This window comes from Herpailurus yagouaroundi, unplaced genomic scaffold, assembly GCF_014898765.1.
Source record: "Herpailurus yagouaroundi ecotype Mexico unplaced genomic scaffold, PumYag 183, whole genome shotgun sequence".
Taxonomy (NCBI): domain Eukaryota; kingdom Metazoa; phylum Chordata; class Mammalia; order Carnivora; family Felidae; genus Herpailurus; species Herpailurus yagouaroundi.
The window spans coordinates 3,483,578-3,500,413 of NW_024412414.1; the positions used below are offsets into that span (position 1 = coordinate 3,483,578).

A 16,836-nucleotide genomic window follows, 5' to 3' on the forward strand; every position below is an offset into this window, starting at 1 on the left:
TTTTCTTTTCTTTTCTTTTCTTTTCTTTTCTTTTCTTTTCTTTTCTTTTCTTTTCTTTTCTTTTCTTTTCTTTTCTTCTCTTCTCTTCTCTTCTCTTCTCTTCTCTTCTCTCTTCTCTCTTCTTTTTTCCTCCCCTCCCCTCCCCTCCCCTCTCAATAAATAAATAAATAAAACAAATATTTTAAAAAGTGTGCTACATACTGTTTACAGATCTACTCCTATGTGGTGAGAGTTCATAAACACGAATAGGAAGATTGCCCAAATACAGGACAGCGGTGCATCCAGAGCTGAAGAGGGGGAATGAGCCTGGGGGGCGATCACAGAGGAAGGGTTTCAGCTGAGTCTGCCCTGTTCTCCTGTACTGATGGCTGCCAGCGTTTCCTAGAAGAGGAAAGAAAAGGTCTGAAGCAAATACAATATGTAATTTCATTTGTTAGTCTTGGATGGTAGGTTCATAGGTGTTGGTAGTTTTCTCTACCACTCTCCCCCTCACTTGAGAGGGAAAGATGAAAAGGGAAGGCTTTGGAACCAGTCAAATAGAAATTAGAATCCTTGTAGGGTTCTGGTTTTGCAGCTTTAGATGAACTACTTGACCTCTCTGAACCTGTTTACTCCTCTATAAAATGGGCATGATGATACTTACTGTGTAGCATAGTGAGAGATTGAATAACACATTATGGTCTAGGATATGACCTGGCATGTGGCATTCAATAAGTGATAGTTCACGATAATAAAGATCCTGTCTTTATTTGTGACTGCAGGTCACAAATGTCATGCGATAGAGCAAGTGGGGAGGGTGTGGCTTGGTTCTGTGTCATCGTTTTCTGAAATCTGAATTATCAGTGGGGGACGCTACCTTTATCGGGGAGTCATAGGGGAAAAGTTACATGGGTGGATAGATGTGGCAACCCTGTAAGTCACCAGTTGTAGTGCCCTTCAGGCACAGGTTGGATTCCCTTGAACTTCTGAGGGTGGCAGGGCTCTGGCTTTTGTCTTGATTGTTAAGTGATGTTGAGGGATGATAGTTGTCGTGTGCAACACATATCTCTCCCTAGAGTTAAAGTCAAAGGCAGTCTCCATCTGCTTTCCACTGCTGGCCAGGACATGTTCGTGACCAAAGCAGAGGTCCCAGATTGTTCTCTGTCTTTGGGACACCGTGAATGGCAACATTTCCCAACTTTTCTTGCCTGTGACACGCAGCTCATCAGTTTGCACCCAGGAGGGTGTCTCTGCCTTCCCTCTGTACAGCAGTGCCCTGGCAGTGTCACCGCCCCCTCTGCTTCCTGTCTGTAGTTGGTACTAAGGAGGGACAGGCTTGACCAGGATGCTTGGGGACACATCTGGAAGCATGTCGGGAAGCTGTGGGTTACCCTGCTCACAAGGAGAAAGCAAGAGGGGGTATGTGAGGTTTGGATGCCCTAGAGGAGGATGGGGGGGACAGTAGAAAATGGGGAAGGTATCTTCACTACTGCTTATTCTCCATATTTAAATGCTCCCTGAATTCTGCTCTTTAAGAAAGTCTCTCCTGCTAGGAATTGTCCCTGAAATTTTCTTAATTCCCTTTTCATTTACCACAGATGCTGTTCACTGGACACGCGTGTAATGTAGGTACTTAAATAATTCACTTATTCACCGTCTGCTCAGCCCTGCACAGGGCATTGGGGAGAGAGCAGAGCATAGGGGTGCAGGGCCCTCTGGAGCGCCCCGTGGAGCTGGCTGACTGGAGAGCAAGGCCTACAGGACCAGGCCTACAGGGTCTCCCGGCAGCATGGAGCAAGCAGGAGGTGGTGAAGGGCTGTTGCAGCGACCCAGGGAGAGGATGGCTCATGCCCTGCCTCCCCCTCTGTCCTTGGCTAAGTGTTCATCTCTACCATCCTGCTCCTCTTTCCTGCACGACTGAGACGGCACCACCTACACAGTCACAAACCCAGGGGGATCCCAGTAAGTGGTGGCTGTGGGATGCTTTTTGTTTTTGAGAAAATCATTAATTTTAATTCTGGTAAAGCATATTTACCATACAGTGTACCATTCTAGCCATATTTTTAAAAGTGTAGTGTTATTTTTTTTAGTAATCCCTACACCCAGTGTGGGGCTGGAACTCATGACCATGAGATCAAGAGTCACATGCTCAGGGAACCTGGGTGGCTCAGTCAGTTGAGCATCCGACTGTTGATTTTGTCTCAGATCATGATCCCAGGGTTGTGGGATTGAGCCCCACATCAGGCTCTGTGCTGATCGTGGAGCCTGCCTGAGATATTCATTCTCTCTCTCTCTCTCTCTCTCTCTCTCTCTCTCCCTCTCCCTCTCCCTCTCCCTCTCCCTCTCCCTCCCTCTTTCTCCGTCTCTCTCTTCGTCTCTCTCTTCCTCTGGCTTTCTGTCCCTGCCCGTCCCTCGTCCCTCGTTCATGCTTGCTTTCTCACTTGAGTTCTCATTAAAAAAAAAAAAAAAAAAAAAAAGTCACATGCCCTTCTGACTGAGCCAGGCAGGCACCCCTTTAGCCATTAAAAAAAAAATTTTTTTTTAATGTTTATTTATTTTTGAGAGCCAGAGAGACCGAGCCCGAGCAGGGGAGGGACAGAGAGAGAAGGAGACAGAATTCAAAGCAGGCTTCAGGTTCTGAGCTGTTGGCCCAGAGCCCGACGCGGGGCTTGAACTCATGAACCACAAGAACCTGAGCCAAAGTCGGATGCTTAACCGACAGCCACCCAGGTGCCCCTAGCCATTTTTACAAAACGTTTATTTTTGAGAGAGAGGGAGAACCCGCACACAAGTGGGGGAGGGGCGGAAAGAGAAGGAGGGGAGACAGAGGATCCAAAGTGGGCTCTGTGCTGACTGTCCACTGCAGGGCTGGAACCATGAGATCATGACCTGAGAATGATGCTTAACTGACTGAGCCACTCAGGCACCGCTCCCCCACCCGCCCACCCCCAGCCATTTTTAGTGTTCCATTCAGTGGCATTAAGTATGTTGTCTTGAGGAAGCTTTTTTTAAAACCAAAGCTGCTCTACTGAGCTGATTGTTTGTGCTAGACTGTGAACATTTGTTTGTTCACGAACTGTGAACTGTCCTGTTCGTTCCCAGAGGGCGACCATTCCTGTGAGCAGTGAAATGGGAGCAGGAGCACTATGCTGAGGAGAGGACTGCATCTTGGCTGCGACCCTCACCCAATGGGCTCCTCCCCCCCACCTCACCCCTACTCCTGGGTCCTTAGTGCTCTGTCTGCACTAAGCCCTCGTGCACCAGTGGAGGCTGCCACAGACCCTCACTTCACCCCCACCAGGACTGGTCTGGTGCCCCACCCCGCAGGGCACGCTGTCACTTCAGGGATGTTCTCTGTGTCACCGGGACCTGGGTCTGGGGTCTGAGTGGGCCCCACCACACCCACCTGGGCCGAGAGACCTGCAGCATGGGGGCCTTTGGGCCCAGAATATTTCCTTGAAAGCAACACCTACAATGTCTTATACACAGATCCCTTCCCCTGCTGGAGGAATTCGGACTCACATTGGTTTATTTAATGGCCGTCAGTAGTTAATGGAATTCAGTCAGGGCCCAAGAATATCAAGTAGTACCTTCCCAAGGGTTTGGTTTCAGGCCCAAGCTCCTGTTTAAGGGCAGGAAAATCCCATTTTAATGAGAATACAAGTGGACACGGTGCACTTTCTTCACGTGATTCTTTCACAGTCTCAGTGCTTGGAATCCAGCTTACTTTTCCCCAAGCACAGTAGACACTTCTGATTTCTCAGCTCCGAGAGGGCAGAGGGAGCATGTGGTGTCTGTTCCCCGGAACGCTTTGTCCTGGAAAAAAGTGTAATAGGCATCTTCTTTTTTACCACCTCTTTACCCTTGTTCCCCCCACCGACGGACACACACCCACCCGCCTTTCCGTTTTCTCTCCTGAAACAGTTGGCACTGGCAATCCCGCCCCAGGATGAGTGTGGGTTCTCAGGAAGGGGGCCGGGTGCATCGGAGGCAGCAGCCGGGCCGTGGCATCAAGGCACCTGGGAGCCCTTTAGGCTCTGATGGGGCTGCAGTGGGTTTTTCCTGAGCAAACTTTGTCTTTAACTACGACGGGGGCGACTTGGATCTGGCAGGCAGGAAGCATGCGGTTTGTCTGCTGTCCGTGAGAGCACATGATGCTCTGGGAAGCAGTGGAGCCTTGGGTATGATTCACTGGAGGAGGGGGAAACATGGAAAACAGTGTCTGTCGTTAAGCTCCGGGAACCAGGAAAGTGAGCTGGAAATGTGAGTAATGTATAATTTTACTAAAATTAAATGCCAGGTACTTCAGACGTTTTCTTTCTGTGTTTTCAGTGTCTTGTCTGATCTGTGATGTCCCACTGTGTCATGTTTGCAGCTGATCAGTTTTCTGGTTAGCTTTCCCAGAGTTCTCGTCTCCTCCCCAGGGCGGTGTGGGTGCAGAGCGGGTTTCGGGGGCACACTTTGTGGATATGGCATTGCCCTGTTAGCCAGATGCCTTTAGACCATTCACTACTGCCTTGGGGCATCCCTTTCCCCTATAACGTGGTTTACTAATCCCCGCGCTTCAGTTGACTGTCCGGAGGCCCGGCTGGGTTGATAAACCTCACTGCGCCTTGTCACTATTGACGTGCCACTTGGGCATGAGATTCGGATGATCACCGGTGCTATAGTAGGTCTGTGCTGGTGACTCTGACATTGGATGGATAGTCACAGGTACGTATGGCCTGAGCTTCAGGCTGCTTCTTCCCGCCAGCCTGGGCGACTCTTCATCCTTTGGCTCTTTCCCGCATTCTCCCCTGTCTGTGATGTGGCATGTGCTGGCTTCCCCGGGGCTGTAGCTGTCATGTGTGAGCCTGGCCCCTCCCCAGGCCTCTCTGCTGTAGCCAGGTCATGAGCCTGTGAAAAGGCAGGGATGTGCCTTACTTTCTGTGGCCTTCACAGGATAGGGGCTCAGTCAACCTTACTTGATAAAACTGGAGTCTGAATTGGACAGAGGCAGATTCGGACTGGGAAGCTCATCATTCCATCCAGAGTTTCTGGAGTGTGTTCGGTAGGCTCCAGGAACCTCATTTTGGCGGGCAGGGAGAAGATAGTCTCAGGGAAGCAGTTCACGCACCTTATCAAGCATTACGTCTTATCCAGATTGAGAAGAAAACCTGATACTGAAGAGGAGTATTGTGACAATGTAGTTTTTCCCTAGTCTGATAAATTGTGTGTTTAGCGATAAATTTCCATTTAGGTAAAGTCCAGTTTATCTCGGGTTCGACTGGCTGGAAGTCTGTCCAGTGAAACGGCCTATGCTGTGTGATTATGGCTGTTTGCTCTCATAGCCCCGGAGGCGTTCGTTGGGAAGCCCTGTAATGTCTTCTGAATCATCACAGGAAGATGGAATTGTGGACAGGCCGGTTTCAAAATTAAGGTTTTTTGGTTTGGTTTGGTTTTTGTAATTCTTCGAAAATTGTTGGGGTATATGTGGCATATATGGAACTGCTTGACCAGAACATATTCTCCCGTGATTGCCTTAATAGGCTGAAAATTTATTCTTGAACTGCTTTTAAGTCATTCTATATAGTCAACCCAGAGGATAAGAGGGAGAAAAATCACCCATAAATGAAAAGCTGTGGCTTACACAGTGAATTACTTAGGCTTAGAGCTGATGTGTCCCTCCGCGTTCACTGCTCACTTGCCCTGTGCTAGTACGATTATTGGGTCTGTATTCTGTCCAGTCCCTATTTAAACCCCTCCGAGGCATATTGTACTGTGACACATGGTAGATGAGGGCACTGGGCTGAGCGGCTTGCCTGTGAGATGGTGAGTGGAACTAAAGCTTGGGGCTGGAGTTTGCCACGTCTCCTGCTCTTTCCACCTAGCCCCTGATGGCGTACTGATCCCGGCACACAATCCACCTGAAAGGTGTGAGCATACTCGCAAGCGGCCCCTCTGCCCTCACTCCTTCACGATTCTGCCCATCCTTCGTTCCGTGGCCGTGGGGCCTGCCTTTCCTTCCCCCATCACCCGTGTACGGCTTCCTTTTTGTTCACTCACGGTCCTGACCGTGGGCCTACCATGCTGGGTAGCGTGCCGGGCAGTGAGGGTACAGGATGAGCAGGGCTTGGTGTGGTTCTGGAAGCCCCCAGAGAGGTGGGGCGGGGGCGCAGGTGAAGACGTTGTTAATATTGGTGTGATGAGCTTTTTATTAAAGGTTTGCTTGGGCACTTGGGGATCCAGAGCATACCTCCTAAAGCTGCAGGCATGGTTAGCAGTGAGTGCTGTGTGTGTGTGTGTGTGTGTGTGTGTGTGTGTGTGTGTGTGTGTTGGGGGGGCACACACATACACCATTAGCCACAGAAAGTGGCACATCTTACCTGAAGAATGGCAAGTAGACTGTCGGAACTGCAGAGCACAACGCTTGGGGGTGTGAGGATGGGAAGGTGGTCGGCCTTCGGGACTCTGGCGAGAAGGCGGTGCCAAGCTGCTGAAAATTGTAACTAAGGGCGTGATGTGGTCGGATCTGCGTTATACAGAGCTCACGCTGGGATGAAAACAAGTAAAGCAGGACACCTGCATCAGACGGGCTCAGATTGAGTGTGGGTAGCCTGGGTGTGGTGCCATCCTACGTCACCATGGGGGAAGCAGGGCAAAGGGTATATGGGATCGCCGTGTGTTCATTTCCTACAACTGCCTGTGAGTCTGCAGTGGGAGAAGGCATGCCTGGGTGCATAAAATACTAGCTTACCTTTCATCTGATTCAGGCGGAGAGGTGGGCTGTGACTGTTGATTTCTCTGGGTTTTTCAGTGCACGAGCCCAAGCTTCTCTGCTGTGAAACAGGCTGCCCCCTGAGGCGGATGGTGGCTGTGGACTCTGAGAATAATTTGCATCCCTTAAAGAAAAGTCATTGAAATTACCCACCACATTTCTAGTTAAAAGACTTCTCATTTGTTACAAAAAAAAAAAAAAAAAAAAAAAAGATTGTCCTGGCAGTAAAGAACATGGTGGACTGTGGGGGCTGAGACCCAAGGCAGAAAGAACCCCAGGAATAAACAGGGGAGGAGGGACCTGGGCTGAGCCCACAATGGTGTTCCTGGTCTTTTATTGGCTGTGCCTTGCCAGTCACCCACGCTGTAGCATTCTCTAACAGATGCAATATAGGATGCTGCCTTTGGAGTGGGTCACTCAGGTTGCAGGTGGGGGTGGTGTTTATAGCCCCACCCATGTTCCACACAGCTGAGGGCTTTGGGAGTGTCCCTTGAGGGACTTCCCTCAAGTCCACTCAAGTGGACTGCTGTGGTCGGTATGTTCTGGATGGTAGAGCTGCACGCTCGGAGCCGGGGCAGACGGCACCAGTTCTCAGCCAGTGTGGCACCACAGCCCTGAGTCTCGGTTCTGTCACATGGAAAGAAAGTAGTTGCGGTGCCTCCTTCGTGCTGTGGGGAAGTTCCAGAGAGCTAATGCTGCTGGAGTAAGCTTAGAACACGATCCGCCACGTTGGAGGCATCTGGTGACTTTGGATTATGCCAAGTGGCAGATCCTTGTCAAACCAAGCCGGCCTGGAGCACGCAGGCGAGTTCTCCAGGCTGCGAGCAAGCGGAGTTTATTATGGAAGGGCTCTGCAAGCACGTCCCCGAGCAGGGGCAGGGTGCTGAGCCGAGGGGTGGCGTCTTCGCTTGGACGGCCCCACATGGCCGACCTCAGACGCTGGGGCTCTGGCGTCACACCGACCTGGGTGAGCACGGGCGTTCCTCGCCTTACTGGAGCTCTTTGGCCTGAGCCTCGGCAAATGGAGATGACGATGGTGATGAGATATTTCTCCCTAGTGTGGTGAGGAATTAAATAATCAGCATGAGGTGCCCGGCGCAAGGCCGGTCTCCCCTTCGCCATTCAGAGCGTGCTAGGGTTTCCATCCGAGCGCTCATTCCTCTTTTTCAGGAACAAGACTGCCAACGGAGACTGCCGAAAAGACCCCCGGGAGCGCAGCCGCAGCCCCATTGAGCGTGCCGTGGCCCCCACCATGAGCCTTCACGGCAACCACCTGTACACGTCCCTCCCCAGCCTCAGCATGGAGCAGCCCCTGGCGCTGACCAAGAACAGCATGGACGCCAGCAGGCCGGCTGGCATCGCGCCCACGCTGACCCCTGCGGAGCGGCAGCAGGTATGCCTTTGTCCAGGAGGGCTCAGGTTGGCGGCTGGTCGTCGGTCCAGGGGTGTGGGGACCGCGGCCCGGGTGGAGACCACGGGGCAGAGGACCGGGAGGGAGGCGGCGGCCTGTTACAAGGTCACACTGTGACGAAGTTAAATGTCAGGTTGCTTTGCTTTGGGTTGGAATTCTATAAAGTCAGTGGTCAGAGGGGTTATTAGCTCATGCTGGTGAGAAATCTGTGATTGGCAGATAGGAATGTTTTTTATTAAAGGAAAATAAGGAAATTAAATTATTACTTAATAAACACAGTTCGCTTGATTAAAAAACCCAATATTTCAAAAATGGGGCTCCTGGGGAAATACGAAAGGAAGCATTGGCATTGAGGTTTGGAATCCCTGCATGAGCCCATGGTGTTTCTCTCTGAACCGCTAGGGCCTTGTGACCTAATAGGTCCCGCTGTCAGCGTTTGCTTAAGATCGACTGGCAGTGAGTGGAGGAAGGTGCCGGGTCCTGAGGAGATGCTGCGTGCAGCTGGAGGCCCAGGCTCTGCTTCTGGGCTCCCCTCTGCTTTCCTGCAGCCCCCCACCGAAGTGCCTGTCACTGGGCTTCCGGCCGCCCTGCCTGACACAGCTGGCCCAGCATGCCTGGCGCCAGTCTCTGATCTAGTCTGTAGTAACTGCTGTCGGCAGGGCCTTGGCATCAGACGAAGTCATGCCAGTGCCTGTGAATCCAGTAAGGCTGACGAACAGTTGCATTTCCCACGGGGGAGCCAGACATCTGCATCCCGTTTGTTTCGTTCATTCATGTAACAGAACGGGGTAGATACCTACTATGTACGAGGATGCTAGAAGCTGGGCAGGCAAGATAAGGGCACTCATGGTTTTAGCGTAGAGGAGACTGGTTATCAAATAACTATATTAACGTATCTGTAGACAGCCACTTACTGCACTCGGCAAAGCTCTGGAGGTACAGAGACACATGAGTGGAATACGTTTCCAGCCCGGAAGGAGCTTGCAGTCTAGTTAGGGGAGTGGGTGCGTGCAAAGAGGATTGCACTCAGAGCCCACAGTAGAGGTGTTTTAGGCATCAGAGAATTTGATTCTAGGAACAGAGAATTCAGCTGCAGCCACTGCTGTGGGGAGTCCCTTGGCAAGGTGGGGGTGGGATTCCACTGGGAAGATCAGTCTCTAAGCCCATGGTGGCTTGGGGGAAGAGGCTCCCTGGAGCCCCTGGAGCCATGTCTGCCCAGAACAGCTGTCTCTGAAGCTTTAGTGTTTCTTGGATCATGGGTTTCCATGACTTTGAGGGTCTTCTGGTTGGTTTGGGTCACATTTGCTGTGTGAGAAGTATGCTGCTGAACACAGTGACTTGGCTCTTTTACCGTGGTCTCCCTGACCCTACGGTAAAACGTGCCTGGCTGCCCCCTGCCCCCCAGCAGGAAGGTCCCTAGCCTGTCCGATGTGCCGTGCGGCTGTGGAGCAGGCTTTCTAGGACTGAGAACCTTGAATTCCCACCTGAGTTCTTAGGGGATCCCTGGATGGAGAACAAAGCCATGGCTGTGGGGCAGGCTGACAAAGCCAAAGGGATGTGGTGGCCACACCCCTAAGCTTTCATTTAACGTTGGGGGTGGTGATGAAGCAAAGGTTATCATTCATGTGTGTTTCATTCATGGGGTAACCGCTCAATGAGCTCCCTCCTTTGTCAGTGTGGTGTGGTGTGGCCGGTCACTAGAACCTGAGCTACTGCTCAGACATTACCGAGTTCTGTGCCCAGTACTCTGCTGACCACACAGAGGTGAGCAACACGGTCAGCTCAGAGGCTGTTTGCTGGGGTTCTGTTTTATTTGTGAGCGGTCAGGGTGGCTCCTGTGGGGAAGTGAGTTTGCCGTCCCGCAGCTCTGAGCAAGGGAGAGGACTGGGTGGGGGCTTCCTGGAGCAGCAGCACAGCTGTGTGCGGTGGGCAGGCAGGACAGGCGGTGCAGGGCGGCCAGGGGAAGCCTTCCTCTGTTGGGTGGAAAATGTGACTCACATCTCCGGGAACCAGAAAAGGAAAGTTCCCGGAGAGGCATGTCTGGGGAGGCTGCAGAAAATGTCACCCCACTTCGTGTTCTTGTGATGGCGGCTCCGAGGGGATCGTGTGTCCTAAAGGAAGCTCCAGAAGAGACCGCGAGAGTGGCTTTGACAGCAAATGGGGAGATGCAGGCTAAGGTTAAATACTAACCCGGGGGATAGTGTCCATCGGGATGGTTCTCACGTGGTCGGTCTTTTCTCCAGGGCAGCGTCGGTTCCACATGCAGCCAATGTGGGTGGGGAGAGGAGTGAGTGGAGTGTGAGTGACACATTCTCAGCCTGGCCCTGCTGCTGGTTTGCTGTGGAGGCTCCAGCAGTTACTCATTTCGGGCCTTTGGTTTCTCTATCTGGAAAACTAGGGTGTTGGGGGAGGAGTTTGCATCCCGTGAGCTCACAGTCTGTTCCAGGTGGGTGTGTGGCGCTGAAGCACAGCGTGCATTCGGCCAGAGTCGGGGAGATGGGCCTGAGCTCGGAACAGGAGGGTGGTGGTATAGCCTGTCCTGGGAGCCCTCTGCCAGGTGGGTCGGGGGGGGGGGGGGGGGGGGGGGGGGGCCCCCCGGAGGTGAGGCTGCCCCCTGCTGTCCATGTGCACAGCCACTGTGTTCCCTCCATCTCGGGAGGTGCCCTAGAGATGACCTGCTGCCAGGACTGAAGTTAGAATGTCTTCACAGCATCCCCTTGTTCATCGGTGGTTCTGTGTTGCTGGCCCCTGCTAGGCGGCCATATTCTGTCTGGGAGTGGCTGAAATAAAGGCCGCACGTTGACTTTATTCTTCTAGCTTTATTCCAAGCTTCTCTACATTCATTCTAGGACGCTTTACATTTCTTTGCCTTCTGTGACCACCTCTCCAAAACATGTCCCCACTTTGCGACATTGCGTCAGTCAGGACTCTAGTTCCAAGGAACAAAAACCAGCCTGAGCTGACGTAAGCACAAAAGGAAGGGAGTTTTATTGGGAGGACCCCGGGCCGTCTCCTGGAGCCCAGGGTCATGGGTACAGCAGTTATCAGGAAGGAAGGGCCGGCCCTTGCCTGGGAGAGCTGGTGAGGAAGCCAGGCTCTCCCTCCCCTGGCTCTGTGCCAGCCCGCATCTCTGCTGCTCACCCACCTAGCCAGCTTGGCACAGCCATCCCATGGCTCCTGAGACCAATCTCAGTCTCCTACTGAGTCTCGCTTAGTAGCTGGCCCCGTGCCTGGGTCAGATTTCCAGCTTGGCCTACGGGACAAGGTCACTTTGGCCACGGCTATCTTAGTCCTGCCTCGTGGATGGAGGTCAGGAGGTGGGGAGAACACGGGCTCAGCATTAAAAAGACCCTTTGGAAGGTGGGCTTCAAGCTGCAGGCTGTCCTCCATGGGAAGCATGACCAGCCCCTGAAGGGCAGGACTCCCCTGTCACCACGGGCTTGGCCCCCAACCCCTCACCTCCGGTAGGTCCTCCAACCCCTTTGCAGCTGCTCCTCTTCCTTTCTCACACGTGGAGAAATGGAGGCTATAGAGGGGTGCGGCTACTGCCTGATGAGTGGAGGGCTGGCATTCACCGCAGGTCTACTTGGCCTCTTGGCCTTGTTCTCGTGGTGCCATTTTTGCCCATACTGGGATGGGTCACACTCACTCCATCCCCATTGCTGATGTGTTGAGCTAATAAATGAAACTCCCTACTTTTCCTTAATGTGCTGCTGCTAAGCCACATCTTCCCCCATCTTGGATGTGAGTAATTTCATGTTAGATCCAAGCATGTCCTGGCTCATCCTTGTAGGTCCAGATCTTTATCACAGAATGTGTTTTTCACTCTTGTTCATTTCCCATCATGGGAAGGTTTGCTGTGCAAGCTTTTGGTATCTTTATCCTGGCTACTGGTTGAAATCTTTAAAGGGAAGGCCAGGGGTGGACGAGCCCTGATCCCCCTCACATTGACATTGCCCTCCCCCCTGGGCCCTCTGGGTGGCCCTTCAACCAGCTGTCTTCCAGTTGTCTTGCAATTCAGGGCACATCCTTCTCCATCTTGTCTTCTGCACTGTCAGGAGAGGTCTTTCCTGGCTGGAACTTTAGGCAGCTATTTAATTCACAGACCTTCTCTGTCCTGGATACCAGGCCAAGGTCTGGGGATCCAGAAACGCTTCCTGGTCCTTGCTCTCAAGTGTGCCTGGGCTAGAGGAGCCAGGTGCCGGTGTCTTCTGGGTGCACTTAGAAGGGGTGATTGACTTGCTGAACGTGCAGGTGGCCATAAAAGTCTTCACAGAGAGGATAGGTGAATGGGGTTTTAAAGGATGAGCAGAGTTTACCAGGCAGACAGTATTGATGTTCTCGGGGCAGGGGAGAGTGTCGGCAGAGCAGAGGGGGTGAGGGGTGGGATACATCCTGTATTTCTGCCTCCATCGTGATTTGTGTGGTCATAGTAGAAACCGACTGGAGCTGTCTCTAGCTTAAGCAGAAACCAGGGGTATGTCGGAAGGGTCCTGGGATGGCTTAGAGCACCCCGAGGGGTACAGGGCACACTGTGAGAGAGGCAGGGACTGGGCTGCTCTGGGGACTTGACTGGAGGGGCTGTGAAGGCTTCTCACATACCCACCGATGCCCCACTCACTGTGAATTTGCTGTGGTTTAGCAGGTTGTCTTCAGTTTTGAAGTCAGAGGCAGCAGACGGGCTGGGCTTCACTTTGTCTCTCATCAGGAAGGGCTGCGGGAAACGCTCACGGCAGAGGAGGGGAGGGTGCTGATGAGGGCCTTGCGCGGAGTAGCTGCGTTCCCTGCAGGCAGGATGGGTGCCCGTCCACGGTGGCGGAGGGACATGGAGACACGTCCTCCCTCGCAGCTGCGCCGCGTGTGGAAGGACTGGGGTCCCGGCTGGGGCGAGCAAGCAACGCCGCTCCCTGTCGGCCTGCCGAAGCCGCAGCTGACCCCAGCCTCCTCTTCTTCCCAGAACCGGCCTTCGGTGATCACGTGCGCCTCGGCCAGCACCCGCAACTGTAACCTCTCCCACTGCCCCATCGTGCACAGCGGCTGCGTGGCGGCTGGGCCAGCCAGCTACCGGAGGGCCCCGAGCTGTAAGTCACCCTGTGTGTGGGGCGGGAGGCAGCCGGGCGGGGGCTTGGGCTTCCTCGTTGGGTAGGATTCAAGTGGAGTGTTTGCAGTTCGGCATCGTGCCGTGGATGGAACAACTACCCCATGGAGCTTGTTTTATAGAGGTCGAAAAAGTGTGGGTTGTTTTTGAGCCCACAGGCACCCAGCATTGTGTCTGGCTTTAGTGGGACAGAGGGAAGAAACCTCCAGGATCCCACTGTAGTGGGACAAGATCTACAATTACTTAAGACCACGCACTCTCTGAACTCACACCTAGTCCAGGGTGGCACGTTGTTGCCGTGTTCAGAGAAGCGACCTGCCCAAATGCCCAGCTAGGGCGGGTGGAGACGGGCCCTCTGTCCCCAGAGCCCTGACCGACTGCTGTCCTACCCCCCAACAGCCACCACCACCTGTGACCCCGTGGTGGAGGAGCACTTCCGCAGGAGCCTGGGCAAGAACTACAAGGAGCCCGAGCCGGCGCCCAACTCGGTGTCCATCACGGGCTCCGTGGACGACCACTTTGCCAAAGCCCTGGGTGATACGTGGCTTCAGATCAAGGCAGCCAAGGACGGCGCATCCAGCAGCCCCGAGTCAGCCTCACGCAGGGGCCAGCCCTCCAGCCCCTCGGCACACATGGTCAGCCACAGTCACTCTCCCTCCGTGGTCTCGTGAAGGGAGCACACCACCCTTGAACAAGATGTCAATCTGCATGGTTTGCCTGAGCTTTGAACAGTCAGTGCTTAAAACACAGAAAAAAAAAAAAAAAATGTGGGGGGGGGGGGGAACGGGGGAAGGGTAGGGAAGGGATGGTTTATTCGCAAAAACCATGTCGTTGGGATTTTTGTTCTGTTTTGTACTTGCTTGGTATTCGTACCTGGGGGCCCTCCGACACGAGAGCAGGAGCTGCACGTGGAGCATCCGATGTAGCGTCCTACCTTCCTGCCTCAGTTACCAAAGAGACCTCTGATGCAGGTCCGCTGCCCTGACGGGGGCCAGGACTCCACGGCGCACGCTTTCTCAGTCACAGGCCATGACGTTGGTGACTCAAATGCTTTGTGCTTTTTATTTGCTTCTCGAGACCAGGGTGTGTGTGGCTTAGCTTCCATTGCGTGTTTGGTCCGGCCCGCGCGTGCGTGCGCGCGCGTCTACTTGAAGAGAACAGAGAACTGTCGCGTCTGATTTGCACTATTGGAGGAGGGCTAAAGTTGCCTGCCTGACAACTTTATGTGAGATGCTAGTACTCTGAGGGCAAACTGCTGAAAAACAAAGGGTTTAAGGATGACATTTCTGACCATTTGTGTTTTTTTTTTGTTTTGTTTCGTTTTGTTTTGTTTTAATTTAGACAAAACAGCTTTGGAAGGGGAAGTCTCATACAGGTTATAGGTCTTTCTCTCTAGATTTCAGGTGCTCGCAACTGGACTGCAGACTCTACCAATCACGGGCATTTTTACCTTTCCTAAACACTGCAGTTTGTTAGACTAGAGCTGAGGTTGGACAATTCTATAGTGCTTTCAACGTGATGCATGTTTTAATGGAGAAAAATAGCTGGTTTCTATTAATTGTATAGATAGTAAACAAGAACCTTAATACTTACTAGCTTCTTTTCAGAATTAGTTTATTTTTGTCAGTTACAGTCCTAGATATACGTACTGCTGGTACAGTTGTACTCTGAGATTTGTGTTTGGTCGTCACACTACTCCTGAGCAGCGCGGGGCCGCCCGGCCCTGGAGAGGGGCAGTCGAGTCATTGGTTAGCCGCGGTGCAGGATGCTGGAGTTTTTGCTGCCGGCTGACATTTATTTTTTGCATCCCTGTCTGCTTATTACTAGTGCCCAGGGGAGTTGGGATTTGTGTCTTCCAACTTCCCTCCATGCAGAAACTGTTCCCTTTCAACCCTTTTGGCTAAACAGCAGATTACTGACAATCTGTGATATGGTATTTTGTGTGCTTCCTCGTACGCTGGGGCCAAGGCAGTATACATTCCTCTGACTTTATACAGTTATTACTGCATTTATTATTGTTTGCTATAGTAATAGCTACTAACTAGAAATTAGGCAAAGAAGAAAGCATGACGGACACAGCTGTGGATGTTCAACAGCTGCTCCTCTTTTTTGTGTTAAACGTACATTTCTATCCCCCCACCCCTCCACCGTGCGACATTCCAGCCTCACCCACCAGAGGGCTTAAGAAGACACCTGCCCTGGTGACACAGGCGTGACAGCCTCCCCCCCCCCCCCCACCCACCCCGTGAGGCACTGTGGACTCGCGGGAGCCCTCCAGGCTGGTTTTCAGTGTAAGAAAAATATAAGTTAGCTGGTTAATTTTGAAAATGGTCACTGGGAAAAAAAGGTCAGCGGATTGGCTCTTGCTGTGGTCACAGGGTGGCCGCAGGTCTTTCAAAAGGCGAAAGAAAAGCCCTTCTCCTCTTGCCCCTGCACACATTTCACTCCCACTTACTGGGCTTCCAGGCTTTCGCGTTCAGGCCCCTATATTTTCTGTAGGAAGAAATCAGTGAGAACACTTTTTTTATATAGGTAACTTTAAGACCATCATTACGCTGTGCGTAAAGAATGTACAGAGAAATTTGTAGGTATTTTTTGAAGAACAATTAATTTGTTAATGATATGTAGCTATTTAATTTTCCCCTTTCCTATTGTAATCATTTTTTTTTTTGGTTTGGAAAAAAAAGTTGATCTTTTTTTTTTTTTTTTGTCGTAGATTTGTCTGTAAAAGTGCAGGAACACAGTTATTCTATGAGAACACTGCATCTGCCTTAATAGCCACTAGTTTGTTATTGCTACAGGCTACTGAGCGTTCACAGGAAAACAACCCCACTGCCGGTGGGCTCTGTGAAGAGCAGGCTCCTGGGACAGCCATCTAGTCTGTCCCCAAGCGAGGCCGTTGCTTTGGGAGGAACGGCCCCGGGGCGCTGGCCTATCTGGGATAGGCAGTACCCTGGAGGGGCACCGGCAAGTGGGGAAGCAGAAAACCAAACATTTCACTGGGAAAGGACACACTCCCTGGCCTCGGGAGGAGCACAGTGAGTTCTTCACAGAGCCACGCCGTTGCAGTGAGTTCTGACCGTTCTCTCCATGTTTGTAAATCTGTAATATACCATTCTCTGTGGCCTGTTTTCCTGGAAGAAAAAAAAAAAGGTTTGGCAGGCCATCTTTTTTTTTGTACTTAAAAGTAGCCTTAAGAACAATAATAAAGTGCTCTTAAACCACAGGCTGTGTGTGTGACCCGCGGGCCCCGGGGAGGGCTCAATGGCCCTGCACCAACAGATCCCACACGGGCCGGAACACCGCTGACAACCTGGCCTGCAGAATCCCCACTCTTGTAAGAGCCAGCCTCAGACTCCACTCTAGCCTGGGTCCTGGGCCTGAGACAGTAGAGGGCACCTCTGGGTGGGGCAGGCGTCCCCCTCACTTGGCTGCAGGAGAGTGGGCTTGGGTGCCGAGGCCTCCTCTCTGGGGCAGGAGGGGCACCTGCCCAGGCGGCAGTGGCAATTTCTTTCCTCCCCTGAGCAGGGACGGACAGATGCTCTGCCCACACATGAGGACAGGCCAAGCGGCGGAGGAGCCATCTGGGTC

At 52.5% G+C, this 16,836-nt stretch overlaps 1 protein-coding gene across 7 annotated transcripts in view; it reads left to right on the top strand.

Moving 5' to 3' along the window:
- The window catches only part of VGLL4 (vestigial like family member 4), a 168,878-nt gene extending 152,407 nt beyond the window's left edge, over positions 1 to 16,471 (top strand). For 3 of the 7 annotated variants that reach the window (XM_040491959.1, XM_040491960.1, XM_040491958.1), the window contains 4 exons: positions 1,578 to 1,604; positions 7,907 to 8,129; positions 13,105 to 13,228; positions 13,645 to 16,471. In XM_040491959.1, the coding sequence (XP_040347893.1) occupies positions 1,578 to 1,604; positions 7,907 to 8,129; positions 13,105 to 13,228; positions 13,645 to 13,916 (646 nt within the window). In that variant the 3' untranslated portion in view covers positions 13,917 to 16,471. Of the gene's footprint in view, positions 1 to 1,577; positions 1,605 to 3,890; positions 4,243 to 7,906; positions 8,130 to 13,104; positions 13,229 to 13,644 lie in introns of those variants that run through there. The other 4 variants (XM_040491962.1, XM_040491961.1, XM_040491964.1 and 1 more) reach the window with 2 other exon arrangements.
- The last annotated feature ends 365 nt before the right edge of the window (positions 16,472 to 16,836 follow it).